At 54.8% G+C, this 27835-nt stretch overlaps 11 protein-coding genes across 11 annotated transcripts in view; 6 read left to right on the plus strand and 5 right to left on the minus strand.

Moving 5' to 3' along the window:
* Window positions 1-1909: 1909 nt before the first annotated feature.
* On the plus strand, window positions 1910-3034 carry CCM_02687 (peptidase alpha-lytic pro domain protein; the record flags this gene model as incomplete). Its single annotated transcript, XM_006667839.1, has 1 exon — window positions 1910-3034. The coding sequence occupies one exon, from the start codon at window positions 1910-1912 to the stop codon at window positions 3032-3034; it is 1125 nt and encodes a 374-aa protein (XP_006667902.1).
* A 3066-nt stretch (window positions 3035-6100) lies between these two features.
* Window positions 6101-7717, plus strand: CCM_02688 (arginine transporter, putative; the record flags this gene model as incomplete). The annotated part of the gene is made up of 1 exon (XM_006667840.1): window positions 6101-7717. The coding sequence occupies one exon, from the start codon at window positions 6101-6103 to the stop codon at window positions 7715-7717; it is 1617 nt and encodes a 538-aa protein (XP_006667903.1).
* A 144-nt stretch (window positions 7718-7861) lies between these two features.
* On the minus strand, window positions 7862-8620 carry CCM_02689 (uncharacterized protein; the record flags this gene model as incomplete). Its single annotated transcript, XM_006667841.1, has 3 exons — window positions 7862-7995; window positions 8106-8363; window positions 8392-8620. The coding sequence occupies 3 exons, from the start codon at window positions 8618-8620 to the stop codon at window positions 7862-7864; spliced, it is 621 nt and encodes a 206-aa protein (XP_006667904.1).
* A 190-nt stretch (window positions 8621-8810) lies between these two features.
* Window positions 8811-9048, minus strand: CCM_02690 (uncharacterized protein; the record flags this gene model as incomplete). The annotated part of the gene is made up of 2 exons (XM_006667842.1): window positions 8811-8909; window positions 8938-9048. The coding sequence occupies 2 exons, from the start codon at window positions 9046-9048 to the stop codon at window positions 8811-8813; spliced, it is 210 nt and encodes a 69-aa protein (XP_006667905.1).
* Window positions 9049-9148: 100 nt separating this feature from the next.
* Window positions 9149-13009, plus strand: CCM_02691 (NRPS-like enzyme, putative; the record flags this gene model as incomplete). The annotated part of the gene is made up of 1 exon (XM_006667843.1): window positions 9149-13009. The coding sequence occupies one exon, from the start codon at window positions 9149-9151 to the stop codon at window positions 13007-13009; it is 3861 nt and encodes a 1286-aa protein (XP_006667906.1).
* Window positions 13010-14271: 1262 nt separating this feature from the next.
* Window positions 14272-16186, plus strand: CCM_02692 (uncharacterized protein; the record flags this gene model as incomplete). Its single annotated transcript, XM_006667844.1, has 3 exons — window positions 14272-15036; window positions 15109-15738; window positions 15797-16186. 3 exons carry the CDS (start codon window positions 14272-14274, stop codon window positions 16184-16186), a joined length of 1785 nt encoding a protein of 594 aa, XP_006667907.1.
* Window positions 16187-16648: 462 nt separating this feature from the next.
* CCM_02693 (chromate ion transporter) lies at window positions 16649-18264 on the plus strand (the record flags this gene model as incomplete). The annotated part of the gene is made up of 3 exons (XM_006667845.1): window positions 16649-16762; window positions 16825-16872; window positions 16930-18264. 3 exons carry the CDS (start codon window positions 16649-16651, stop codon window positions 18262-18264), a joined length of 1497 nt encoding a protein of 498 aa, XP_006667908.1.
* Window positions 18265-18451: 187 nt separating this feature from the next.
* On the minus strand, window positions 18452-20512 carry CCM_02694 (glucose oxidase; the record flags this gene model as incomplete). Its single annotated transcript, XM_006667846.1, has 5 exons — window positions 18452-18840; window positions 18893-19039; window positions 19090-19152; window positions 20100-20295; window positions 20354-20512. The coding sequence occupies 5 exons, from the start codon at window positions 20510-20512 to the stop codon at window positions 18452-18454; spliced, it is 954 nt and encodes a 317-aa protein (XP_006667909.1).
* A 761-nt stretch (window positions 20513-21273) lies between these two features.
* Window positions 21274-23935, plus strand: CCM_02695 (Fungal specific transcription factor; the record flags this gene model as incomplete). Its single annotated transcript, XM_006667847.1, has 8 exons — window positions 21274-21367; window positions 21471-21731; window positions 21786-22026; window positions 22079-22363; window positions 22419-22664; window positions 22719-23603; window positions 23664-23773; window positions 23838-23935. The coding sequence occupies 8 exons, from the start codon at window positions 21274-21276 to the stop codon at window positions 23933-23935; spliced, it is 2220 nt and encodes a 739-aa protein (XP_006667910.1).
* Window positions 23936-24606: 671 nt separating this feature from the next.
* On the minus strand, window positions 24607-26298 carry CCM_02696 (serine/threonine-protein kinase RIO1; the record flags this gene model as incomplete). The annotated part of the gene is made up of 1 exon (XM_006667848.1): window positions 24607-26298. The coding sequence occupies one exon, from the start codon at window positions 26296-26298 to the stop codon at window positions 24607-24609; it is 1692 nt and encodes a 563-aa protein (XP_006667911.1).
* A 621-nt stretch (window positions 26299-26919) lies between these two features.
* Window positions 26920-27835, minus strand: part of CCM_02697 (tyrosinase precursor) — a gene marked incomplete at both ends in the record, with an annotated part of 2196 nt that continues 1280 nt past the window's right edge. Inside the window, 2 exons of the mRNA XM_006667849.1 lie at window positions 26920-27039; window positions 27142-27666. Coding sequence (XP_006667912.1) covers window positions 26920-27039; window positions 27142-27666 — 645 coding nt within the window. The remainder of the gene's footprint in view (window positions 27040-27141; window positions 27667-27835) is intronic.

Genomic DNA, 27835 nt, shown 5'->3' on the forward strand with positions numbered 1-27835 from the left:
AGGAAAGGGGAGTGACAACAGTAGGTGCTCATCCTAGGAGGCTGTAAGCCAAATGAAGCGAGTCGGAGTTTTTTTCGCCGAATAGATTTCTACACTGAAACGCTGGCAAGATATGACGCCCAGAACCAATATTTTCTACTACCTGGCCGTTGAAAATTCCAACAAGGGCCCATACAAATACGTGATAAATAGTTCTCATTGTCTCTAAAATGCTCTTCTGTTCTGTTGCGGACCTCGTAGCTGTTGAAATACCACGTTGGTTCAGGGCCACTCCGGCGCTGACCTTGCTGAACTGTACAACTGACGAAAGCTTAGCTCAAGAGTCTTGATGCATAAACCCCGAACTTGATGGAATCGAGAAACACATAAATATACAGAAGAAGGACTAGTCGCTCTTGCGGAGTTGGTGGCGAAGTCGAAGTCGGCGGTGCCGGGTAGCGCAGCGCCTCGATCTTTGGTATGCAACTTATCAGTTGAGGCTGCCATTGGTGTTTAACTCAATTGATGCAGAAAATGATCCGCTTATGCTTGAAAACAAGAATTTCCTAGCCATGATGATGTACAGACTACATCCTTCACAGTCTAGCCGCCGTGTGGTGGTATCACGGCCAGATTGTTACTTGGGGTTTTCCTTCTCGGCGCGTAGATTCCAGAAAGTACTCCTGAGCAGTTCGGAGCAAAGATCTCAAAAGAAGCAATAAGATTTCAGATACCGACTGAATCTACTCGAAAGGAACTTTCTCAGTTGACCACTGGGTAAGGACGCTTACAGAAATGCTGCAGTCCTCGGAGCTGAATGATCGCAATATGTCCGTGTGTCCCCAAAAGGCAAGTAAGGTTACAGTAATATTTAAGGTAACATGCCAAGATCGACTATAAGATATTAAGGAAATCCTCATTCCTAATTTGAGTAAAGGCTACTTTGCTTTTCTCAGACACGTGTCCCTCTTATGCAGACACCGGACGAGTTACCTTCCTGATCTGTTCGCTCCGTTCAATGAATAATCGGAAAACGTACGAAAAGATTTCGAATAGACAACCCGTCACAAACTAATTGTCTTGGCCGGACTCGGTGTCAGAGAAATCACATGGGTGGGATCTGGACACGGGCTGTCAAGCCATGTCTTGGGGGCCAATAACATGCTAATTATAGAGCTGGCCACATGAAACTCGCGCCCGCCTTTGGTTTTCTCCTTCCCCATGGGGCATGTGCCATTGCAAAAATAGCCATCTACGTCGGTTTTAAGGATACAGACGACACTATATTGCGGGGACCTACTACTATATATCAATTGCGGGGGTGGATGTGCCAGTGCCAAGCAGACCAGTCGACGGAGTGAGTTGGTGAACGCGGTTGATGAGAAGATGACTGTGATGAGCAAAATGGCAAAGAAAGACTACAGGGTGAAGAGAACGAGACAACTTTGGGAATTGCTTTCCGCGTGAGATGGCTGGTCCATATTGTCACCCTTTTTGCCTCGTGATGATGACTGTTCTGTTAATGTGGAAGAATCCGATAGGTGCTCATGGGCTAAATTAGAGCAGATTAGGAAGGACATGTCGGTAACCGATGGCTCATATATTATGCTCACACGCCAAGTCAGAATGTGTTGCAACGACTCTCGGACGAGATGGACCGATTAGGCAGTCGAGCCACCATTCTTAATATACAAGTGAATAATGCCAATAATTCGTCTCAGATGTGACGTTCGAATTCATACGATATACTCTGCCATGCCAAATCAACCTGCGATGCTAACCGCAGGCCGAGAAACTGGATGCTTCAAGTTGAGTATATAAACCACGTCGCGGTCTGAACAGTTGACGTTCTCATTCCAGACTCAAATCACTTCCAGCACAAGCTTCCATCAAGACCCTTACTCACTCACTTGTTCTCACTTCCTTCAATATGGAACTGACCAAATTCCTTGCCTTCCTGGCCGTCGTCCTCCCCGCCGCCTATGGTGTGCCGACCCCATCCGGCGAGCTGCACCCCAAGATCCTCGAGGCCATGAAGCGCGACCTGGGTCTCGACGCTGAGCAGGCCACGGCGCGCGTCGCCCGCGACCTCCAGGCCGCCGAGGTAATTGAGCAGGTCCGCACCTCCGCCGGCGAGTCCTTTGCCGGCGCGTGGATCGACGGCGAGGCTGGCCTGCAGATTGGCATCACCGACGAGGCGCTGGCCGGGCAGGTGACGGCCGCCGGCGCCACGCCCGTCGTCATGGCCAACAGCCTGTCCAAGCTCGAGGAGGCCAAGGCCAACCTCGACAAGTTCTTCACCGACGAGACCAAGAAGCGGTCGGCGTCGGCCGAGGGCATCGCGTCCTTCTTCGTCGACGAGGCTTCCAACAAGCTCGTGCTTGAGGTGCTCGCCGACAGCCGGGCGCACGCCGAGGAGCTGGCCGCGCAGGTTGGCCTCACCGCGGCTGAGTTTGAGATCCGCACCGTCGACGAGATGCCCACGATCATGGCCACGGTGCAGGGCGGTGACGCCTACTATATCAACAACCAGTTTCGGTGCTCCGTCGGCTTCTCCGTGACGACGGGCTTCGTCACCGCCGGCCACTGCGGCACCGTCGGCTCGTCGGCCACCAGCAGCGGCGGCCAGCCGCTGGGCACCTTTGCCGGCTCCAACTTTCCCGGCGCCGACATGGCCTTTGTCCGCACGGTGAGTGGCACCGTCCTCCGAGGCGCTATCAACGGCTACGGGCAGGGCAACTTACCCGTCTCAGGCAGCACTGAGGCTGCCGTCGGAGCCAGCGTCTGCCGCTCCGGCTCGACCACGCAGGTCCACTGCGGCACCATCCGAGCCAAGGGCGCCACCGTCAACTACGCCGAGGGATCCGTCACTGGCGTCACGCAGACCAACGTCTGCGCCCAGCAGGGTGATTCGGGTGGTTCTTTCTACTCCGGTGCTCAGGCTCAGGGCGTCACCTCTGGAGGCAATGGAGACTGCACCCGTGGTGGCACGACCTACTTCCAGCCTGTTAACCGAATTCTCCAGACCTACGGTCTTACCCTGGTCCGAGGATAAGTAGTGCTGGTCACATATTCTACGCCTCTGTGCGTCTTCATATTCGCTAGATTCCTTTTTCTTTTGTTAGAGTCTAGCAGTAAATAAACAGTGTGTTGTATGTACCTTTTTGGACTTGGGAGTCAAGTATACAGTGACTGTCTTGTATCACTTTTCGCTTTGTTCGAAAAACCGACCGGGTGGATGCCACATGTGCACACCGGCAACAGCGCTATCGTTTGATTTGATGAAGCAAAACTTCAATGAGAAGCTTTTATCGAATACTGGATCCTGCCAAAAGCGTCCTCGGCTATCTTTGCCCGGCAAAACCATTTCGTTTTTTTGCTTCAAAAATATACGACGCGTCGACGTTCAATCGACAACATAGTCGGAGAAGCAGCGATGTAGGTGTTTCCTTGGCATGGGTTCGAGGCCGGATTCATTCATAAAATCCCCAAGTCTAGAAGCATGTTTTTCATCCCGTTCTGTTCATCCAGAACTGGAAATGGCTCAAATACCTGGTAATCGCTACTCCGACAACATCGACTACTCCGGCGGAGCTGCCCGACATCGGGCTGAGGCGACAACAGCATAGACCAGGAGCAACATGGTGGCGGTCGCCAACAGCTGCTCTTCGGGGTTCGAGGCTGGCACGAGTTGCTTTTAGGGGAATGAAGTCGAGGCCATGGAACATGTAGGGCGTGGAAAAAGAGGAGATGGATTTCGAAGGCCTTGAAGTGGCGCCGTGTGCAGTAGTTGCGCGGGGCATCAGTGCCGCGTGGCCAGGATGTTGCCTCTTTCCCCATGGGGGGACCTTGATAAGCATTGAGAGGGGACCCCAGGTTTCAAGGTATTTTGTGAGCTTATTGTTCTAGGATGGTGATTGATTGCCGGACTTGAACTGAAACAAAACACATGTTGCATTAGCGGAATGGATCTGTTGCCCGCATCAGCGCATCATGGCTGACTGTTTGTCGCGGTCCGCGTCGGCGCCATCTGTCTTGCTTCATGGCCGCAGGTTCCGCTAACCGCGCCCTTTGGAACATTGCGCAGCGATCCCATAACTAGGCCGCTTTATTATAGGTTTTCACTGCCCCGTCATGAATTTCAGGCGACTCGGGGCCCGACCTTGGCCCGTCGCCTCGTATTACAACCGAATAAGGATGGGGTAAAAGGTAAAAGAGGCCCACCAACGACAGTGTTGCAGGGCAGCCATCCTGGCCTCAGTAGCCGTATTCCCGAGTGGCCGACAGTTGTGCGTATCGCCGAGACATGGACTATTATAGAAGCTTGAAGGAATAATTGTTATTTAGTACCTGTATGCTGTATTACTGGTAGGTCAGTGTGTGCGGGCCACCGCGTTTCCCCACGCTTGTTGCATGTGTGGCCGTTTGCCCTGGAGCCTCTTCTTTTTTTCTTGGGGTTTTCCCTCGCCTGTCTGAAATGTGGCCGATCTGGGCGCAGACTTTTTCTTCAGACCAGGAGAAAAGAAAAAAATTTCCCTTGTTGGGCGCGCGCCACTGAGCCGATTGGTCATTATGCAAGCCATGGCTGAATGGACTGTCGAATCCCAAGCCGGCTCGCTGGCGGCGCGTGGCTTGGCCCTTGTTAGCAGACGGTTAGCAGGGCCGCCACCCGCCACCCGCGGGACAGATAACTAGGAGGCTATCCGGATACAAAGCGGCGAGACCGAGTCGATAGTTGGGTAGCACAAAACTATGATGGACACGATTGATGATTGATGGCTCGTCCAGCCACCCAGGGTCCGGGAGCACCTGCAGAAATGGCGCGGTGCGACGACGAGATAGCGCGAGCTTCATCAGCGACTTTGCTGCAAGACCCTTGTGATAGTCAACCGTCACTACTTAGTTATATCAGCCAAATGCAAAGCATCGACCGCCGTGTCACGTCACCCTCCATCCAACCTGCAACAGGAAGGCTGCTAGAACTTCTTGGCTGAGAGCGCAGTTTGCGCACGGAACAGATGTAACAGTAGCACCCAACGCCTCACTGACAAGGCCAAGGGGTCCACGGTCCATGCATGACTCTTGCTTCCAGTGGGGAGATGACGAGCGAAGCAAGATTTTTCTGCCCATGATAGTTAGTTATTAGGTACTAGGGGTAGGTAGGCAAGTAGGTAGTTACCCAACCCCCACAAGTTTTGCGGGTTAGCCTGCACAAGTCCCCTCGTTTGAAGCAATCTGTTTCCGTTCAATTGATTTCTTCGAAAAGGGACATGACGAAAAGGGTTGACAGACAGGCTTCGTGTAGGTGTTGTAGGCGTTGTAGATGTGTGTTGGCTTTTTTCTCTCATCGTTCGTGATGTGAAGATGGGCCGAGTCGAGGTGTGGTCGGGTTTTGGTTTTGGTGGCTGACCGCGTCCGGCCACAAGTCGCCGCCACCCGAAGAATAAAGAATAAAGAATAAAGAATGCGCCGCGGCACGCCCGACACGGCGGAAAAATGCGTGTCTCACCTCGGCGACTGGAAGCGTACTTGTAGGTAGTGGCCATCCTGTCCGCAACAATGAGCGAAAAAATAAACACATTGTAGGTAGACTTTCTGCTAGTTGGGCCATGACGCCTGCAACTTTTTCTTTTTTTTTTTTTTTTTNTTTTTTTTTTTTGCGACTGTGGGCTTCCCTCACAAGTATTTCTTATCGCCAAGTGGAGGCCATAATGGCCATAATAAAACTCCTTCTCCCGCCAGCAACATAATTACTCGTCAACTTCCTCGCACCGCAAAAGAAACCAAAGAAAAAACCCCTGCGACCTCCTCCATCCGCTTTGCTTCCAGACCTTCTCTCCACTCGGACCATCGCGGAGCAATACTGCACTCCAAGGTGTGTGTGTGCCAGCTTCCTGCCTACTGCAACCACGGGGAATTTTCCTGACCTGATGAATACCTAGATAGAACAAACCCGCGTGCCTTCCACTCTCGCCCGCTCCTTTTCCTATTGCCCTTTCCCTTCCTTTCCTTGTCATCCTTTGTTGTTCGGTATTTAGGAGCACCCTTCATCGCTTTCATCTTTCATCCTTCATCACGACCATCACTACCATCACTACTATCATCATTGCTCGATTCGGAAATGGTTAAAAACCAGCCATCCGTCACCACAGGCAATGTTGCCTCCTCTTCCGAACCTTCTCCACGCGGCAGCAACGAAAAGAAGCACCCCAACGGTCATAGTAATGAAAAGTCCGGCCTCGTCGACGCCACCGCCGCCGCCCCCGATATCGAAACGGGCTCGACAGGCGAGGGTTTAAGCCGTGACCTTCATGGTCGTCATCTCCAATTTATTGCCATCGGCGCTGCCCTGGGAACAGGCCTTTTCCTTGGTATCGGTGCAAGCCTGGCACATGCTGGTCCCGGCTCGCTGCTCATTGCCTTCGTTTTCGTCGGTGCCATCGTCTACTCTGTCATGGTCGCTCTTGGTGAAATCGCCACGTTCCTCCCCGTTGCCGGTAGCTTCACCGTATACGCTGGCCGTTTTGTTGATCCCTCTCTCGGCTTCTCCATGGGCTGGATTTACGCCTTCAGCTGGGCCATCACCTTTGGCTTGGAACTGACGGCCGCTGGCCTGATTATCCAGTACTGGAGTGCGACTCTCAGCATTGCCATTTGGATCGGCGTCTTTTGGTTCATCTTCACCGCTGCCAACTTCTTGCCAATCCGATGGTTCGGAGAATTCGAAATGTACCTGTCCAGTATCAAAGTCGTCACCGTCGTCGGCTTTGTTATCTTCTCCATCTGCGTCAACGCTGGAGTTGGCAAGGAGGGGTATATCGGCTTCCAGTACTGGCGCGAGCCGGGTGCTTTTGCCGAGTACACTGTCACTGGTAGCCCCGGCCAGTTTGTGGCTTTTTGGGCCACCCTCATCACTGCAGGCTTCAGTTTCCAGGGCACAGAGCTGGTTGCTGTCGGCGCTGGCGAGACCGCCAACCCCCGCAAGACGATTCCCTCCGCCATTCGATGGACATTTTGGGGCATCTTCGGCCTCTTCATCTCCACTGTCTTCTTTGTCGGTCTCAACGTCCCATACAATGATGAGAGACTGTCTAGCGACAGGACGGATGCTAGTGCCTCACCGCTGGTCCTGGTTGCCATACGCGCCGGTGTGCGAGTTTTGCCTGACATCATAAATGCTGTCCTGCTAACTGCCGTACTGTCCGCCGCCAACTCGGACCTCTACTCGAGCAGTCGTATTCTCATCGGCCTTGCCGAAGATGGCCATGCGCCCAAGTTCTTCAAACGCACCAATAACTGGGGAACACCATATTATTCCGTCGCATTCTGCAGTCTGTTCGGTTTCCTTGGCTTTCTCAACCTAAGCCAGAATGGCACCACTGTCTTTACCTGGTTGCTCAACATCACCTCGGTCGCAGGCTTCATCACTTGGGCACTCATCAATTACTGCCATATTCGATTCATGCAGGCCCTCAAGGCGCAGAACATTGACCGCAACTCCCTGCCATATGTTGCGCCATTTCAGCCATACCTCTCGTGGTTTGGTCTTTTCTTCAACGTGTTGATCATTATCACCAGTGGTTTCACGGTATTCATGAAGTGGAACACGAGCAATTTTTTCGCTGCATATGTCAGCCTGCTCATCTTTGTGGTGTGTTACGTCGTGCATAAGCTGGTATACCGCACCAAGGTGGTGCCATTGAGTGAGGTCGACTTGGTCAAGGGTCGATCGCAGTAGAGTGCTTTTTATACCTAAAATCATTATTTTATTATCATCAACATAGCCTCTAATTATATTTATTCTCTCTTATATTTCTCATCGCACCCTTTTCCTTGATAAGCGTATCGTAGTGGTGGCGTTCGCGGTCTTGTCTTGATGGTCTCAGCTGGCACAAACGGAAGTGACAAACGTCCGCTTCGAGACCTGCCACGATCCTGCATCCCACATGCCAGAGACAGCCCAGCAACCACTTGCAATGCGGATCTTGCTAAGGCCAAATTGTGGTTCGAAGCAGACTGTTTCTTCTGAGAGAAAAAAAATTAGGCCCGAGGTGGCATGGCGCATCACATGGAGGTAGGGACAAAGGAACGCCTTGCGGCAAGGAATACGGACGAATGCAGGTAACCCAGCGGCGTGGATTTTGAGGGAACACGAGATGAATTATGTCGTACAGGATGACTTGCTAACTGGTTCATTCTAGAAAGCTTGTCGCGTGCGCCGTACGGGAACGATCTCGACGGCTTCCCGTCCCCGGTCAGAGACAACAAACAGTCCGTGTTATCGCATTTATGATCGGAAGATCGGAGGGGCGCAGTCGAGGCGGACGGGCTGTCGCAATTGGGCGACTGTGTTGGGGGCCAATCAAGCGACTCTGTGCACAACTCTGTTCCGATTGATGGATGGGCGACGACCCGAGATGGGAAGGATGCGCGGGGACGACATTCCGGCGTCGAGACTCAGCCGGACGCGGGGCACGACGATGAGACAATGAGACAACCGTTTGCACGTCGTTGCACGTCCATTGGGCGCCGATGAAGCGTGCCGCAAGAGTTGTCCTGTGTGGTGCCAATCCTGGTCCTCAACCCAAGCAGCACCAGGATCTTGTTTTTTGTTGAACAAATCAAGGGCTGCCCATTGCATGTGATTTTCAGCCAACACTCCACAGACCCATCCGCCGACGAACCCAAATCTCCGTACAGGTCATTTTTCCTCTGCCATGGTCGCGCAATCCGTGGCTTAAAACATCAGGAATCCGCGTGCAGCTTCCAAAACAATCACTTGTGTGTGCATCAACAAGCCTCTCCCGTCCTGTCTGGTATGTCTACCCGTCCTACCCCTCGCCGCCTTGCACGGTGGTGCTCTTGTCTGGCCGCTCTCCCTTGTCCGGTCGCGTGACGACTTGCCCGAAATCGCACACTAAACCTCGTTGCTACACCGACATCAACAAGCTAACACACATTTTCTTGCTTCTCTCTTCCAGTTGCCCAGCCCGTATACCGGTCTCGAGCACAATTTGATCGTTTCTCGGATCTTTCCCGCTTGTTTTTTTGGTTCTTCTGTAGTGTCATTGCTGAGGAACGCGGCGACGTAAAGAGGACCTGATCCTCTCCCTCCACCACACGCTCTGGCTCAACAACCTGTTCCCCTGACAAGCACACTCCCGCAACCATGTCTTATATCGATACGAATAAGGACCTGGCTGCGCTCTTCGAGCTTCAGGCGCAGTCCACGCCTGACGCCATTGCTCTCGAAGACGAGAACCGCACCCTTACATACGCCCAGCTCGACAGCGAGACATGGGCACTCGCAGACCGCCTGCGCAACTACGGCATTGGCCGCGATAGCCTCGTTGGCGTGCTCATGGGCCGCTGCGCCGATAATGTCATTGCCTCGCTTGCCGCACTCCGAGCTGGCGGCGCGTTTCTGGTCTTGGAGCTTGCATACCCCTCTGCTCTGCTTCGCGACGTCGTTGACGATGCCCAACCGACCCTCATTATAACACAAAAAGCCCATGCTGGCCAAATCAAGTCCGACATTCCCGTCATTGTTATCGACCAACCCGAGGGTGCCACCAATGGCTTCCCCGAAATTCCAAATATCGACGCGAAGCGACCGCTCCCAGAGGACGACGATCTCGACCGCCTGGCGTTTGTGTCATACTCTTCTGGAACTACAGGCAAACCCAAAGGTATCGCTAACCCGCACCGAGCCGCCATTACCTCGTACAATGCGAGATTTGGTCTTTCCGACTTGCAGCCTGGCGACCGCGTCGCCTGCAATGTCTTCTTCGTCTGGGAAATGCTGCGTCCGCTGCTCCGTGGTGCCACCACCGTCGCGATCCCGGATAGCGCTAGCTACGACCCAATTGCTCTTGTTGAGCTTCTTTCTTCCCGCAAAATTACTGATACCCTCATGACCCCCACCCTCCTCGCCACAGTACTCTCGCGCCACGAGAATCTGGGTAAAAAAGTACCCCACCTCAAGTCTCTCTGGCTCAATGGTGAGGTCGTCACGACCGACCTTTGCAGGCGCGCATTTGCGGCGATGCCGAATGTTCGACTCCTCAACGTATACAGTGCGAGCGAAACCCATGAAGCTGCCGTTGGCGATATCAAAACATTTATCGACTACGAAGCGCGTGTGTGCCCCGTCGGTCCTCCCACCGATCCCGAGCACACCTACATTCTCGATGAGGCCGGCAACCGAGTCGCTCCGGGCGTCAGCGGCGAACTTTACGTTGGTGGCGACATGCTTGCCCGCGGATACCTCAACCTGCCGGAAACCACACAGAAAGCCTTCCAGCAAGATCCTTTTGAGCACAATCCCAATGCACGCATGTACCGTACCGGCGATATTGCTCGTATTTTGCCGTCTGGCCTGCTGGAAATCACTGGTCGTGTCGGTGGCATGATCAAGACGCGAGGATACACTGTACAGCCAGCCGCTGTTGAGACCAGCATCGTTAAGCACCTAGCAGTTCGTGACTGTGCTGTCGTTGCGACTGGCGAAGGCCTGCAGCGCCAGCTCGTCGCCTATTTCGTACCGGAAACTAAAGATATTGCCGGACGCACCATTGTCGTCATCGACGATTCAGGATACAGCCCTGTGGCACGACGTGCGCTCACGGACCATTTGGCGCACTACATGATCCCGCCTCTGTGGGTTGAGCTGGTCGAATTACCGACCCACGGGGTCTCAGGCAAAACTGACCTGAAAGCGCTGCCACCACCCCCTTCACCAAAGACGCCGCCGCGCCAGAAGAAGCCGGAAACCAATATCCGGGTCAAGATGGAAACAATTGTGCAAATTTGGGCAGCTGCGCTCGGCATGCCGTCAGCCGCCATTGATCCCAAGCTCGATTTTTTTGATCTCGGTGGCCATTCTCTTATTCTCGCCGACTTGGCTAACCGCCTTTCCAAGGCCTTTGGCTTCCCCGTACCTCTGGGTCCCCTTGCTGGTACCCCGACGCTGGAGGGTCATCTCGCAGCCGTCAAGGCTGCCCGCGATGGTCACACAGCGGCCGTGCAGGCCGATCTACCAGCTGTCCTGGCTGCGGATTGCATCCTGCCTGACGATATTCAAGCTCCCGCGGGCTCCAAGATGTGCAGACTTCGAGATGCAGAGACTGTGCTACTGACAGGTTCCACTGGCTATCTTGGTGCATTTTTGCTCAAGTCGTTGCTTGAGAACACTAAAGCTAATATCATCTGTCTTGTGCGTTTCACAGAACCCAAGGATGACTGTAGACCGGCGGGTATTGCGCGTGTCCGCAAGAACTTGATTGATCTCGGCATTTGGGAAGACTCTATGCTTGACAGGATTGACATCTTCCCCGGCAACCTAGCGCGAAAGCGCTTGGGTTTGTCGCCTGAGATGTTTGACGACCTTGCATCTCGCGCGCAAGTTATTATTCATGCGGCCGCGACCGTCAATCTTGTTTACCCATACGCTGCCCTGCGTAATGCCAATGTCGGCGGCACAAGAGAGATTGTGCGCCTTGCTTCCCGACACGGAGCCACTCTTCATCACATCTCCACCAACGGTGTTCTCCCGCCTTCCGTCGAGGGATGGTCCGAGGACACAATGATTGACATTGATGCCGTCGCTACAGACCTTCTGGATGGCTATGGTCAAACCAAGTGGGTTGCAGAAAAGCTCGTGCACGAGGCGGGACGCCGCGGCGTGCCGGTCAAGGTTTATCGTCCAGGCACCATCAGTGGACACTCGACTACCGGCGCCACGAATACCTACGATCTGCTGAACGCTCTTATCGTTGAGTCACTACACCTGGGTCACGTTCCTGACGTGGACGGTTGGTTCGCAGAAATGACGCCAGTTGACTTTGTCAGTGACGCCATTACGACCCTTGCAAACCACAACGACCCCGATCAAATTGTGTATCACGTTGGCGATTCCAAGCCCCCTACAGCAGCCAAGATATTTGAATGTCTGCATGAGCTCGGATATGACACCAAGAAGCTCGCGTGGAATGACTGGGTTGCCATGTGGCAGGAAAAGCGCAGCTCCAACAAGGGAGACGAGCCCTTTACTGTCGACATTCTCCGAGGTGGTATGCCGACGGTCGAAGCACTGCAGTGTGTGATGGTACTCAAGGATGATAAGACACAAGAAGCGCTTGACTTGTACGGTATGAAGCGGCCGAAAATCGATGCCGCTCTCTGGAACACTTATGCCAAGCACTTCTACGCCCGCGGTTGGCTGCCTCGCCCGCCGCGGCAGAACACCAACGGTACCAATGGCGTGAATGGTGTCAGCTTGAAAACAAAGGGCCGCCTTGCCGGCAAGGTCGCTGTTGTGACGGGTGCTTCGTCTGGTATTGGGGCAGCAGTCGCTGCTGGTCTCGCCAAGGAGGGTGCGCATGTGGCCCTTGCCGCGCGTCGTCTTGATGCGCTGGAAGTGATCAAGAAGAAGGTTCTGGTTCACGGAGGAAAGGTTGTCACCCAGAAAACGGATGTTACCGAGAAGGAAGACGTGGAATGTTTGATGAAGACTGTGGAGGAGAAGCTGGGTGCCATTGACATTCTCGTCAGCTGCGCCGGCGTCATGTACTTTACCATGATGGCCAATGTGCAAACGGACGAGTGGGAGCGCACCGTCGACGTCAACTGCAAGGGTCTCCTGCATTGCTTGTCCAACACGGTGCCCGGCATGCTGCAGCGTGGCGGCGGGCACATTGTCGCCATCTCGTCGGACGCCGGGCGCAAGGTGTTCCCTGGTCTGGGTGTCTACTCGGCCAGCAAGTTTTTTGTGGAAGCGACTCTGCAAAGCCTGCGACTGGAGACTGCGGGCACTGGCCTGCGCGTGACATCGATCCAGCCGGGCAACACGGAGACGGAGCTTCTGGGCATGTCGACGGACAAGGAGGCGCTGAAGAAATTCGGAGAACCGACGGGCGCCAAGGTGCTCGACCCGAGCGATGTCGCGTCGTCCATCGTGTACGCCGTTTGCCAGCCGCCTCATGTGGCAGTCAATGAGGTTTTGATTGAGCCGCGCGATGAGCCCATCTAGTGCAGTGAGTGGGTGTTGTCTGTGTATGTGGAGGAATAATCGGACGTGTACTGTTGGACGTGTACTGTTGGGCATGTAATGTTGAACTGAAGTTATCAATTTGATCAGACATATGCAATACGTTGTGAGAGTGAAGGCAGTTGCATCAACAGCTTGATGACGCTTGACGGCTGCTACGCCTCACCGCTTGTCTGAAGAGTAGATGGAGATGGCAATGTCCCCCTGTTCTGTGTCTCATTACAAAGATTCCGCGCCCTGATGGTGGACCTTGAAATTAGACTGTTCTAGTCCGACAGGGTATGCTGTGTCTTGTGTCGGCCGGACCTCTTGTTGTCGACCTCTTCAACAGACGTTTGACCATATGAATTGATGGCTAAATCTCGTAACTAGTGAAACCGAGCGAGAACTGCCATTTGTTATAAAAAGCTCTCGTGGCCAATATCACTACTCTTGTTCTATTGCATTTGCCATATACTCCGTACCTAGCTAGTAATGATAATAGCACCTAATAAATTACACAAAGAAATCTTGGAACCGCCCCTCACTGTCAAAAGAATGGCGAATATTAATTCGGATCCGTCGGATTGATGGCCTTGGTCGCGCCAGCATGCGGGCTATGTACGAAGTATACAATGCAGCATTGTGACAGACAAACAGTACATGACTAGCATGGTTTCGCGGCAGTCGTTCGATTCGAGGAAGAATAGCAGGCATGCCACGAAAATGCATTTTATTATTCAACATTTCACAATGACTGGAAGTGACATGCTGACATGCTAGTGAATAATACGACTTTGCCCCTATTGTGCCCAGGAACCCTGGCTTTTGTGCCTGGGCGGCGAGCGGGCCTACAGCGCTAGACGTCATTTTGATAACTAGCATTACGACACATACGGAGTACAGGCTACGGGATAAAGCAATATTTGGAGTTTCTGTATTGCAATTTCCCTGACGGACTTTGGCTAACTATGAGGCGTAGCTGCATGCGGGGATCTGTCAGTGGCTCGGTTGGCTGTCGGTGTCGTCTTCTGATTCCTGCACATTCTGCTTTGGCATTCATTCCCTTCTTTTTGATTCAAACAAAACGGTGGCGCTGACACTGAAATCATTGACATTACGGCCTTGCAAAGGTGACGGGTGTGTTCTCTCTTTAACGAAAGGTGTAGCCAGACGACCATTCTTCAAGAGACACAGTACCTTCGCTCGCTTTATAGGTACGAACCGAGTGTGGGCGCGGAAACGGATACTAGATACCTACTAGGATGCCATCCAAGCGGACAGCCGTCGCTGCCGCCGCGGCGCTGCTCTCCATGGGGGGCGCCGTGGCCGACCAGCCCATCTATACCGTCAAGTCGGCGTACGCAGCCGTGGCCAACGAGACGAACGGGCTCCCGCAGCAGCGATTCCGATCGAGCGACATCATCGCCCCTGTGCTGCAGGTCAACACGTGGGACAAGACGCAGACGGACGACTCATCATACCTGTTCCTCAGCGGCGCGTACGGGCGGCACAAGGCGGCGCCGATGATCCTCAGCGGCAAGGACCTCAGTCTCGTCTACGCCGACCAGCAGTACGACGAGGTGTACGCGTCGTCGGTGCAGACGCTCAACGGCACCCAGTATCTCACGTTTTGGGAGGGCCCGCGGCGCGGCGGCAACAGTAGTCGCGCGGATGGGCACTGGCTCATGTACGACGGCACATATGCGCTCCAGTTCAACTTGACGGCCAGGGGCTCGGGGGCGATCCGCGACGACATGCCCGCCATGCGCGTCACGCGCGACAATACGGTCCTGCTGCCGCTGTACGAGACGGTGACGGCCGACTGCTCGGCTGTGGGAGGGCCGGTCGACGCGCCGCTGCAGGACAGCGGCTTCCAGGAGATGGACCCGGCAACGAACAAGGTCGTTTTTGAGTGGCGCGCACGCGAGCACTTTGACCTGAACGCTTCGTTTGCCCAGTACGACGCGGCGTTTGGCGTCGGCTCCCCGGGCGGATTCGACTTTTTCCACCTCGACTCGGTCGAAAAGGTACGGAAACGCTGACCCCTTGGTTTCCCACGTTTGACAGAAAATGCTCACACACACATCATGGCCCTCTAGGCGGACAATGGACACTACCTCGTCTCCAGCAGCCACTTTTCCATGCTCGCCATGGTCGACGGCCAGGACGGGCACGTGCTGTGGACACTCGGCGGCAAGCACAGCGACTTCCGCGACGTCTACGACGGCGGCAACGCGACCGACTTTGCCTGGCAGCGCGACGTCCGGATGACGGGGCCCGACGAAATCACCCTCTTTGACAACCACGTGCGCTCGACCGACCACTGCCGCGGACCCTGCCACTCCAGAGGCTTGCGCCTGCGGCTCGACCACGCCGCCAGGACGGTCGCGCTGGTCGCCGAGTGGCGGCACCCCGACGACGGCGGCGGCGGCGTCGACGCGGGCCGCATGGGCGGCGTGCAGCTGCTCGGCGACGGGCACGCCGTGGTCGCGTGGGGCGACAACCCGGCATTTGTCGAGTACAACAAGGCCGGGCAGCCGGTGCTGGACGTGCAGCGGGGTGTTGCCGGTGCTGCCGCCGGGCGCTTAGAGCGTGTGAGTCGGCAGCGGTGGCACGGGGCACCGTCCTGGCCGCCGAGCGTGGCCGTGGACGCGCCGTCCAAGAGCACTTCGGGCGCGACGGTATACGTCTCCTGGAACGGCGCTACCGAAGTTGCGGCATGGGCTATTGTGAGTTCCCGAATGCCTCATATTTTACCACCCCATTTACTAACCCTTTTTTCACCAGCTTGCCTCGGACACGGCCGACACCGTCAGCCACTACAAAAACGTGATTGCGCACGCGAACCGCACCGGCTTCGAGACGCACATTGCGCTCGACGACGCCGTCGCGCGCCGCTACATTGGCGCCGCCGCCATGTCCGCCGCCGGCGACGTCCTCGGCGCCTCGTTCGTCTACGACATGCACACCGGCAAGGCCGTCATGCAGGCGAGCGGCATCACGACCATTCGCCCGCCCGTCAAGGCCACGGCCGCCGCCGGCGCCATGGGCGGCTCCATCTTTGGCTTCTCCATGCTGTTTTACATTGGCAACTACTTTTGGCGGAAAAGAGGCGCCGCGCCGTCGGCCGAGGAGCATCCGAGCTATGAAAAGGTCGGCGGTGGCAGCGCTGTTTAACAGGTCGTGGTGAAAAAAAGTCGTGGCATCTGGCATCGGTTTACATTTTCTTTTCTGGCGTTGAATACCAATTGCATTCTTTTTTTTTTTTTTGCCTGGCGTTGGATCAAGGCAACGACATCATCTAGACAGACACAGTTGGTTGAGTCGGTTCTCTTTGCCTGTTATCATTCACTCATTTCCATCGGGCGGCTATACTTCAATATTTTGTTAATATCTACCACATTCACTTCTCTCCTTTCTTCGGGGATTTTTCCCTTGTTGCTCTCCGTGTATAAGCGCCGTTACCGAGGGACCGACTTACTGACTGTGCCAAGCACACGTGCCCGCACCATCATTCTAGCGGCAAGCCACCCAATTGCGCAATAAGATGACTCCTGTGCTGAAAACCTCACACTGGCAAGCTTGCCGACTTTTCGAGGCGGTGACTTTGGACTCTGAAAACTCGAGCTGGACGCGACAATGTTGACACCACGTGAAGGCCGGAACTTGAAGGCGCGTTTATGGGACAGTGTGAAGCACAATTGGAGTCTCGGATTCACCTCTTTCGGCGGTCCCCCTGTTCATTTCAAGATTGTAAGTGGCTCGCCCTTCGGAGACGAGGCACGACTTTGAACGCAGACACTGACTTGTCGCAGTTCCATACTCTCTACGTCGAAAAGCTGCAATGGATCGACGAGCAAATCGTACGTAGCAGCATCTCGGCAGCCCGACTGCAGCAACTCTGACAATGACCCCCCCAGTATCAAGAGCTCTTCAGCGTCTCCCAGGCGCTCTCCGGCCCGGCCAGCACCAAGATGCACTACTGCATCAACCTGCTGCACGACGGCCTCCTCCCGGCCGTGCTGTGCTTTTTCCTATGGAGCCTCCCGGGCGCGCTCGGCATGTTTGGCCTCGCGCTCGGCGTGGGCCGCATCGGCGCGTCGCTGCCAGCGCCGGTCTACGCGCTCCTGTCCGGGCTCAACGCCGCGACGGTCGGCATCATCCTCCTCGCCGCCGTGCAGCTCTCGGAGAAGATCATCACGGACAAGATGACGCGGCTCCTGGTCTTTGCCGGCGCCGCCGCCGGCCTGCTGTACAACGCGCTGTGGTACTTTCCGCTCCTCATTCTGGCGGGCGGCATCGTGGCCGTCGTGCACGATTTTCGCTGGCTGCACAAGTCGTTTGCGGCCGCCGTCCGCGTCATCAAGCGAACCGGGCGGCGCGCCCCGGGGGACCAGAGCGAGAGCAGGCACGTCGAGATGGACGGCTTCGGCGGCGGCGGCGCCCGCCCGAGTGACGTTGCGGCGAACCACGACGTGGTCAGCGACGAGATGGCCGGCGCGCGAGCGCTGCCTCTGCAGACGCAAGAGGGCAGCGATGAAGACGCCCGCGTTGTCCCTGCCAGCCACCAGCTCACCATGTCGTGGAAGGTCGGCCTGGGCATCATCGGCCTCTTCCTCGTGTCCTTTGTCGTGGTCATGGTGCTCCGGGGCACGGCCAACGCGGCGCGCGCCTCGCTCGCCTTCCGCTTCTTCGCCAACATGTACCTCGCCGGCACCATCATCTTTGGCGGCGGGCCCGTCGTCATCCCGCTGCTGCGCGAGTACGTCGTCGCCGAGGGCTGGGTGCTGCCGCGCGACTTCCTCATCGGCCTGGCCATCCAGCAGAGCTTTCCCGGCCCCAACTTCAACTTTGCCGTGTACCTCGGCGCCCTGGTCGCGCGGAACAATGGCTTCTCCCCGGTGCTCGGCGCCGTGCTCGGGTTCGTCGGCATCTTTGCGCCGGGGCTCGTCATGGTGCACGGGACAATGGGTGTTTGGGGCGCCGTGCGTGGCTCGCCGGGCGTCAAGTCCTTCCTGAAGGGACTCAATGCGGTTGCCGTGGGCATGATCTACACGGCCGTCTACAGGATCTGGCAGATTGGCTACATCGCCGAGGGGTTTCAGCAAGGGACAAGCATGGCGGTCGAGCCGTGGTGGGTGGTGGTGACGGCGACGTCGTACGTTGGGGGCTACTGGTTTGGTCTGAACCCGCCTACGACGATCCTACTCGGCTGCGTAATGGGACTGATTTGGTACGGAATTGTCTCCAAATAGAGAGGTACTATTGATCAATCTTCGAGAATCAACTGCGCCGCTCTTTGTGCTACAGCGTACAGAGTAGACATGGGATGCGAAGTCAGCGGCAACGGCAAAATACCAGCATCAACAACACGAAGATTCTTTGTTCCATAGACCCTTTTAAAGTTAGTCGCTTGGTATTTTCAAACACTGGTAATCACACTCACCGCAAGCGTGCATCTACAACACCGCCGAGCGCTCGTGGCAGCATGGCCGTTGCTCCAATCCAGTGACTTGCTCCCAAGACGGTTTCCTGTAGCCACCCGAGATACTCTGCATCTGTCGCATTTGGACCTAGGGGGGGATATTGGTACGCATTCTCAACAATATCCTCAAATGCCTTGTTGGAAAACAGATTGCGTAGTCGCCTGGCGGTTGCTACTCCCACTTGCTGATCGAAAGTATCGGTCAGGAAACGAGGAGTAATGATGGCAGTCTGAAATGGGTCAGAGGAAGCAATATGGATATGGCCTCTGGAAAGGGGCATGAGTGGCCAGAATGGGGTGTTGAGAGATGTTGCGTAGCTCTCCGCCACGACCTCTGCAATGGGTACTGCGATGGGTCAGCATGAAACCACTGCTGCGGAGGTTGGGATCGAACTCACGTCTGTTCTCGAGAATAAGCTCAATGGTCGTATTGAGGATCATTTTAGCTCCTTCGATGTTCACTGCAGCGCCAGAGCTCACCAAAGCCTGAGCTCGTGACTCTAGACTGGATGGCTCTGCAAGAGCTGCCACCATAGATGAGGCGCCTTGGCAGTCATCAGCTCATGAATCCAATTGGCAACAGGATAATACGTACCAGTCTGCCAGATTTGGTCAATATTGACTAGGGAGATCTCTGGACCAAAAATGTGGCGACCATCTATCAGGGAAGTGTCATTTTGATAGCGCTCTGAGACCAGTGCCGACGCGGCCGATCCAGGTTGGTCCTTTCGGAATTAACTTTGAGGCGAACGTTTCGATTGGGTATATTTACATTGAGATTGGCACCCACGCCTGGAAGATCAACCAGTAGCTGTACTTTAGCGGCTGCCAAAATCTCGCGACTCCCAATTCCTGATCGCTCCAGAATCGGGGCACTCCCCAACGTGCCGGCCGCCAAAATGACACCTTTCCGGGCTCGTACTGTATACTTGTTTCTGTGCCCGTCTGTAGAAGTAGCGTCGGTGAAGACCACCCCTCGAGCTGTTGTACCATGGTCGAAGAGGATTCTGGTGACTGTGTGGTTTGCCAATACTGTCAATCTCTGTCGCTGCTGCGAAGGCGCCCAAAGAAGCGCATCTGCTGCAGAACACCGACGCATTTTTCCTGTCGACGTCTCTGGCCAGATGGTCCAGGACGTAGATGCAGATATGGAGGATGTTCGGTTAGACAAGTCATTTCCTACGCTCAAACCCGGGAATACCTCCGGAAGTGCTTCTTTATATAGCCGTACGGCCCGTGGTATTCTCATCGGCATCTATTCTCCTCGTTAGCAAATTCTCTCGGCCGGAGCTCGTGCCTTACTGGAAACGATGTATTGACCAACCCGTGGTAGCCATGTACATCTGGATCGTACGATGCACCTTGCAAAACCTGCTCTTTAGTCGGCGGTATGTTGCGCTCCGCGGCTTCCATCAGCTTGTCAACATCAGCAGTGCTCCATCATGAACGCCAGTGTGATTCCTTACTGGTTCAAGCGTTTCCCAGTTCCAACCCGGATTTCCCAACGTTTCAAGCCTGTCCATTTCGGCTCGAGTCGGCCTATACCACACCATCCCGTTGACTGAAAGTGTGAGCAACTGTCTTTAGTCAAGCGAGGCGACGTACTAGAAGTCGAGCCGCCAATGCAGCGGCCTGCAGAAATAGTCTGCGACATCCTGTGCCCGTTGTCGTCGTATCGTGGATAGTTCCAGTTGCAGAACACGGGCGGGTAGGTCAAATCGTCGGCGTATCGGACTAGATTGTTCCATGAGCCGTCTGGGCCGGCCTCAATGACCAGCGTAGAGTGGTTTTGGGCGCTGAGCTAAAGGACCGCGTGAGAATGCATCCGGGAAAAGCGAACCCGCCCAGTAACACGATACCTTGTTCGCAACTACCAGGCCAGACAGACCGGCGCCAACTATCACATAGTCAAAAAAATTGCCATTCGCGATTGCAGGCTGGTCAGTAACCACGGTCGCAGAAACAGTATTTGCCGCCAGCAGAATACCCGGCAGGGCAGTGATCAAAGCGGTGCGCATCACGAAGGAAGGTTGTAGACAGATCTTGGCTGGATTGAGCACAAGAACGACATTACTCTTTTCAAGGACCTACATATGCCATTATAAAGCACAATTATATTTAAAATAAACGATGATTGATATTATACGCTATGATATTTATAAGACATAATGACATATCAGGCTAATACTGCCAACTAGTTGCCTTGCCGTCTTATCCGGAGTACAGGGAGCTGAAGTAGTTAGACCCGCATACATTGTTAGCTGAAGACAATCAGCTTGTTCACTGCAATGTATTTGCGCATATCTCTTCACAAGCAGCAGCGATCCTCTCCGTTTTGGGCTTGGAGGAGCGACAATGCAACGGTCGCGGTCAGCTGTATAACAGCAGCGGCGATATAGTGCGGCGAAGTCGAGGCAAGAGAACCTGCAGTATTAGTCAAGTATTATAGCATGCATTGCAGAACCTATTGATAATAGCGAATAAAGAAACGAAAAAGGTATAGTAAGAATCCGACCATTTGTTCGTTGAGACTGTTGCAAGTACACCGTGCGTAGTTAGCAGTGCTTGAACCACTACGCACTGTCCTTCTGCCCTCATTAACACGCCCCCCACTTCTTTTATCATCGCGGCCGTTTCGCTCTTTCTCGGCTTTCGGCATTTGCCAACTGGGTCACCTCCGCATCGCCCGAGCCAACTTCGCGATCTCGGAATCGCGCGTTTGTGCAATTCGTTGATCCAAGACATAGTATAGGGCTGCCTGTGTGACTCTCGATGCACCATGGCTGACGGTGCCGCCGACGATGGCGGCGTCAATGACCTGACGCCGGAAGAGGTCAGCCGCATCATCCATTCCCACCGCAAGGTGCGCTACGGTAGGCTCGCTCTCCCACGCCGTTGCTCGGATATTTTTATTCGTCTTGAAATTGTCCGAAAAAAATGACAAAAAAAAAACTGACGCGGATTCGATCTGTATAGGGACCGCCTGCTGGCCGTGCCGACAGCGTAAAGTAAAGTGCGACAACAAGCACCCATGCGAGAACTGTGTAAGGCGTGAACATCCGCAGCTCTGTTCATATAAGCCGAATCGCGCCGCGGCACCAAACAAACCCGGCAATACCGCCTCATCGGCACCCGGCAGCCGGAAGAGACAGCACTCGGAGCCGGAGGAGGAGCAGGAGCAGGAGCAGGAATCGTCTCGCAAGTCGGATCGTCAAGAGAGCTGGCCGCGAGCCATCGGTACGACTTGCTCGATTAATACCCGCGAGTGCGCATTTCTAACGTGAGTCGTAGGGAACCTAGATGAAGCAGAGCCCGTGAGCGATCGCTACGTCGGCCAGAACAGTATTCCCGCGTTGCTCCGTGAGCAGTCTACACCCAGCGACAAGAACGATAGCGTCGACTTTCGAAGAGACATGAGGTCCATACTGGGCCTGGACAATTCCGCGCCCTTTCCGCTCATGTCCCAGCGGCACTTGCACCGCATAGCACAGGATATTTCGACCGAGCTCCCTTCGGATCGAGAAGTCATGCGGTAGGCCCATCTGATATCAAGCTCCCGACGCATCTCGCTGACGTGAATGTAGACTATTTCGGTCGTACAAGGAGATTCCGCAGCCATTTTGGGGATTTGTGGTCGACATTGACGATTTCGAGTCGAAGCTCATGGTGTATCTAGAGGAACGCTCGCGCAATGCGTCAAAACCAAACACTTCGAGGCCTGTGTCTGCGTCCTGGCTGGCCATTCTCTTTGCCGTTTTGGCAGTCGGCTCTCAGTACCACGAATCGCCATACCACATCCGCACTCGTGATTCTCAGAAATACCTACAAATCGCCTTCCACTTCCTCCGCCTCGCAAACTTTCTGTTACGGTAAATTGGTCCCGTCGGTTATTTGTGCAAAAGGAAGCGCTAACACAAGACACAGGCCGTCTTTCGATTCCATCCAGGCGTTGCTCTTGATGAGCTTCACACTCCTCAATGACATGAAGGCTGAAGCGTCTTGGGCGCTCACTGGTCTGACGTGCCGGCTAGCACAGTCATTGGGACTTCATCGACCAAATGTCCCAGACACGAACGAAAATGGCGAGCCCAATATAAAGGAGACTACACGAAGAAAACTGTGGTGGAAATGCGTTTGGCACGACACCCTTACGTCTCTTTCTTTTGACAGGTAGGCGAGGAAGAATCTTTGTTTGCTGAGATTGTGCGACTAATAGCTTGGTAGATCACCAATGACAAATTTCCCAAGTTGTTCAATTCCTGTCAAGATCCAATCATCGGGCGGCGAGTACGCATATCTCGAGATGATGTATCATCTTATCGAGATCATATCGAGGCGTTTGAATCCAGACGCCATGGCCACGCCTTCGTATGCTGAGATAGTAGAGAATTGCGACACGGTCGAAGCCTTGCGCACTCGAGCATCCGCGCATATGAAGGACAAGGACAAGTGCAAGACGGCACTTGACCGTCTGCAGTATTTTGCCATTCGACTGCACACATCCTTTGTCATCTCAGTGGCCTGCAGACCAGCACTCCGAAGAAACTGCAACCTGGGGCCGGAACAGAAAAAGACACTCGCGGCAAGATGCGTCGTCAACCTCACCGAAACCGTCAAGATGTTTCTGGCCATGCACCAGCTGTCCGTCATCCCAACACGCAGCTGGGCCTTTACCTACCACGGTCTCTCTTCTGCGCTCCTGCTCGGCATCTTGTGCGACACGCGAGCCGACCCCGTGGTGCGGCAGCTGCAAGGTGACCTCATTGCGGCTCTCTCAGCTACGGCCGCCAAAGATGTCAGCTCGCCGGAACCGCACGTCGTCCGCACGGACAAGGATATCGAGCTGTCTGGTCCGCTGTGGCGCGCGCTCACGGCGCTCAAGAGCATCTACGATCACGGGTCCATTACAAACACCTTTAAGCGCGACGGCGAGTCGTCTGCCGGCGGCAGTGGCACCCGCACGCCGGCGATGCAGCTACCTCCTGGTGTGCAAGGCCTGCCGCTATATCAACAATACCGCGTCATCCCGCCCGGTTCAGATCCGCGCGAAGATGCGGCGCTGGCAATGGCGGAGATGCAAAACGGCGCATCACTTCAGGATTTTCAAAAGTGGCGTACCCACCCCCATTTACCTTATGTGACTCATTTTGGCTAATATTCATTCTTCAGCTCTCTACCTGGAACGCAGCAAGTGCCAATGCCGGTTGGCTTTGATGGGCTCAACGCAGAGGGGCCGCAGCTGATGGCGCCCATGGATCTATACGAATCCATCTGGGGAGGTATGTCGTGCATGCTCACACCCCAAAAATCTGAGTTGACTACTAATGTGTCGTGGGTGCACAGAATCGCCAGATCCTTGGAACCCTGGCGCCGAGCCCATGAGTTTTGACTTTTTGGCGCAGCCTCCACCAGGGCAGCCGCATCATCAGCTGTACTTTTGAGCAAGAGAGAGGACCCTGTGATGTAAATTGCATGTATGTGTATACTGTTGCCCTATGACAAGATTTGTTGAATGGAAGAACTACAGTGGTGAGCAGAGGGCAAATGTCTTATTTCCGGTTTTCTCTTTCTTCTTTGAGACCCCCCGTCATCAAAATCGTCAGTGCTCTCTTTGAGTCGTCATCAGCATTCGCAGTTTGTAAAGCTGCTCGCATGCCATAATCGGATCGCCAGGTAGTAAACAAGAAAACCGCCAGCAGAAAAAACAAAGCAAACGGTTACGGCGCGCGGCTTGCGTGCGTAAACCGGGGCAAAGTTTCCCACAAGGCGTTATCAAGTTGACCAAAGTTTCCCGACGACTTGTGTGTGCTCATCATTCGATTTGTTCCCACCCCCCGCCCATACAGATGATGATGAAGATCTTGTCGTCCGTCCACCAGGGATGAAAAAAGGCAAGGCGAAAAAAGAAACCACGAATTTTGAAATTCCGAATAACGCCAGTTCTATGCTGTTCTGTGGTTTTGTTTATGAAATCATCTCGTAAAACATGTCGCAATAATAAATCATTCTCATCGCGTAAACTCTTTTTTTTTTTTTCTGCTCCGTCAAAGACTTGTCGTATCCTTGTGTTCGAGAGGGCGTTTCTATTTCTTTCCTATTTTCTGGACAGAGATTATTTCTTCTTTCGAGACGTGCTAGACACCATTTGCTTCTTGAGGTGCTTGGGAATCTTGTCCTTGCGCTTCTCACGCTTGGCCTCCTTGACGGCCTGCTTGTGCTCGCGCTTCTCGTTCTTGTCCTCGAAGCGACGGCCGCGAGGAGTGCCCTTTTCGAAGCGGCTCTCGTCGTCCTCGTCAGAGTCGGAGTCGGAGCTGCTGCCGAGGGAGACGCCCTCCCCGGAGCCCTCCGCGTCGGCGTCGGCGCCGTCCTCGCCGCCGGCCTTGTCCTTGACGACCTGCTCGGCCAGAAGGTTGCTGTAGACGAGGTCCTTGCCCTGGCCCATGCGGACCTTGGCGGCGTCCTTTTCAATGTCGTAGACCTGCTCGAGCGTCTGCGGGATGTACTGGTTGCGGAAGACTTCGTTGTCGACCTCGATGCGCGCGGCGTGGTCCTCGTCCTCGGCGGCCACGTTGCTCTCGTACAACGTGTCGATGGCGGCGGACATGGCGGGCTCCTCTGTGGGGCCGGCGCCGGCGGTGATAAAGTCGAAGATGGCGCGGTCGGCGAGCGTATCGACGCCCTTGCGGCGGAAAAAGTCGCCGACGTTCTTGATGTCCATGCGGAGGAACTCGAGCGAGCGCGGGTGGTCGGGCTCGACGCTCTGCGAGACGTCAATGATGTAGAGCTGCCCGTCGTGGTAGAGGATGTTGTACTCGCTCAGATCGGCGTGGACGAGGCGGCAGACCTGGTACATGCGGCGCATCAGGCCAAGGCACTGGACGTAGAGACGGCGCCACTGGTCGTCAAGGTGCTCGCCGGTGAGGACGGCATCGCGCAGGCGCGGGTACGCCCAGCCCTTGTGGTCGCCAAGGAAGCCCATGACGAGCACGTGCAGCTTGAGGGCGAGGGGCTCCGGGCAGGGGATGCGGGCGGCGTGGATGCGGCGCAGGTTGCGGTACTCCTTCTCGGCCCACAGCTTGACCATCTTGCGGTTGTTGCCCTTGTCGAAGCCGCCGCGGAAGCGGTGCTCGCCGGTGATGTAGCGCTCGCGGTCCTTGAAGACGAGGATGGCCGTCTTGTAGACCTTGATGGCGCGGTGGGTGGGCGCGCCGGTGGCGTCGTCGATGTGGACGGCGCCGTACACGTTGGCCTCCTTGCCGGTGCTGATGGCGCCGTGGACCTCGCTGACGAAGCCGCGGTTGATCATCTGCAGGAGGATCATGCGCGTGCGCTGGTCCAGGACCTGCTCGCTGGTGGCGCGGTCGGCCTTGTCCTTGGTCTTGTCCTCGGTCTGCTTGACGTCGTCGAGGCGGATCTTGCCGGCGTGCTTGGAGAGCGCCGAGACCTGGTCGTCGATGCTGGCAAATGTGTTGGCCGAGGGCTTCTGCTGGTTGCCGCGGGCGAGGGGCACGCCTCCGTTAGGGTTGTGCTGCCGCTGGCGGTTGTAGGACTTGGTCAGGTCGCCCGAGGCGCCGTCCCAGTCCCCGGTGTCTACATCGTTGGCGTCGTCGTCGTAATCGTCGTCTTCTTGGAAGATGTCGTCGAGGTCCTCGTCGTCGTGTTCAGTCGACTGCGGGGCATCCTGTCGTGTGCGCAGCTCGGCGGGGATCTCGTCGGTCTGGTGGTAGCCGTTATTGGCGGTGTAGGTATATGGGGGTTCGTGGGGTGCCGCGGGCGATGCGGTGGCATCAATGAGGGCCGCCATGATGTCGTCGTTTGCAATAAAATATGAAAACCCAGATTGAATCAATGTGTTTGTGGAAGTGGTTGGTGGTGGTCAAGGAAGAGGCAACACCGCCTTTTTTATCTTATCGCGATAATTTTTTACGCTTTGCCATGGAGGGGTCGAGGTCAAGGCCTGCATGGCAGCCCAAAGCGGGACAGCCGTGGGGGCTAGCGGGGTATAAAAGATAAAAGAGTCACTGTGGATGATGAGTCTTGGGCAATTGGGCACTTATCAAGGTGTTTGGCTGCTCAAGAGAATTGATATCGCTATTATTATTATTATTATTATTATTATTTTGGGGAATTTACCACAAATCAACACCGAGACTTGATCGTGTGTGAGTCAAACGTCTTGCGCCAGTCAGCTGTATAAACTTGACCAACATCCGACACACATTCTCGTAATAATAAATACTACTCACAGTAAGAGAACCTTGTCTCTTCTTCGTCATCCGGAATCTAAAAGCAACCGCGTGAATTTATTATAGTTAAATATTACATTTCTGACCTTTATTGTCAGTGAAAGAACTCTACACAAATTCCAACCATAATAGCGACAAATAAAAGTATAAAGGCTGCCGAGTTTCGCAAAATATTCCCACTAATGAGCAGCACTGCCCGACACTGACTTATCAAGCACTACATGCTTGTCCGACTTGATCACTGTGGGCAGTTCCAAGTCCGATGAGGCAGCAACCATTTCCACTACCTCAACCTCGACCTTGAGGCCAGAAAGTTCAGTCACACTAATGCTCCCGCCATCAGGCTGACTGTGTTAGTATTTAAAAAAAAAAAAGTTTGACAAAATATGAATCACTCTTACCTTGCGAAGATTTGCGCTGATTCGCGTCTGGATCCGGCGGAGTAGCTCGTCATCCGCAACACCACCGAGCTTTGCCGAGGCGATGGCATCCTTGAGCGAAATTGAGTCATAAACGACACCCCGCTCTGGCATTTTCATAATGGCCATGCTGCCGGCGCGCCACTTGTCAAGAAAGATTTCAATTTGGCAGGGCCGCACGGGGAGATAGGCCACATCAACGGCGATGCCAGCGTAGAAGCGCTTGTAGCTGCCTTTTGCCCTCACTTTCAAGGCAGCGTGTGCCCTAGCTGCCATCGACGTCGTTGTAGAAGGGGCGATGCAGGCACCATGGCCTGGTTGTGAGGACGATGTGGTGAGCGGGCTGCTAGTTTCCGCCGCCGTGGACGAACTGACGGTAGAGCTACCTGTATTCTCAGAGGGCTTCGAAGACGTCAAAATACTGGTAGTTGTGCCCTTGGGCTGAGGAGGTATCGACTGGGTGTTGCTGGTTTCTATCGACTGCTGGCTGGTTGTTACCGCCGATTGCTGGCTAGTTGTTACCGCTGAAGTTGTCACCGCCGAAGTTGTCACCGTCGAGGTTGTTACCGTCGACTGCTGGCTGGTTGTTACCGCCGACTGCTGGCTAGTTGTTACCGCCGACTGGCTAGTTGTTACCGCTGAAGTTGTTGCCGCGGAAGTTGTCACCGTCGAGGTC

Source organism: Cordyceps militaris (genome assembly GCF_000225605.1).
Source record: "Cordyceps militaris CM01 unplaced genomic scaffold CCM_S00002, whole genome shotgun sequence".
NCBI classification, from domain to species: domain Eukaryota; kingdom Fungi; phylum Ascomycota; class Sordariomycetes; order Hypocreales; family Cordycipitaceae; genus Cordyceps; species Cordyceps militaris.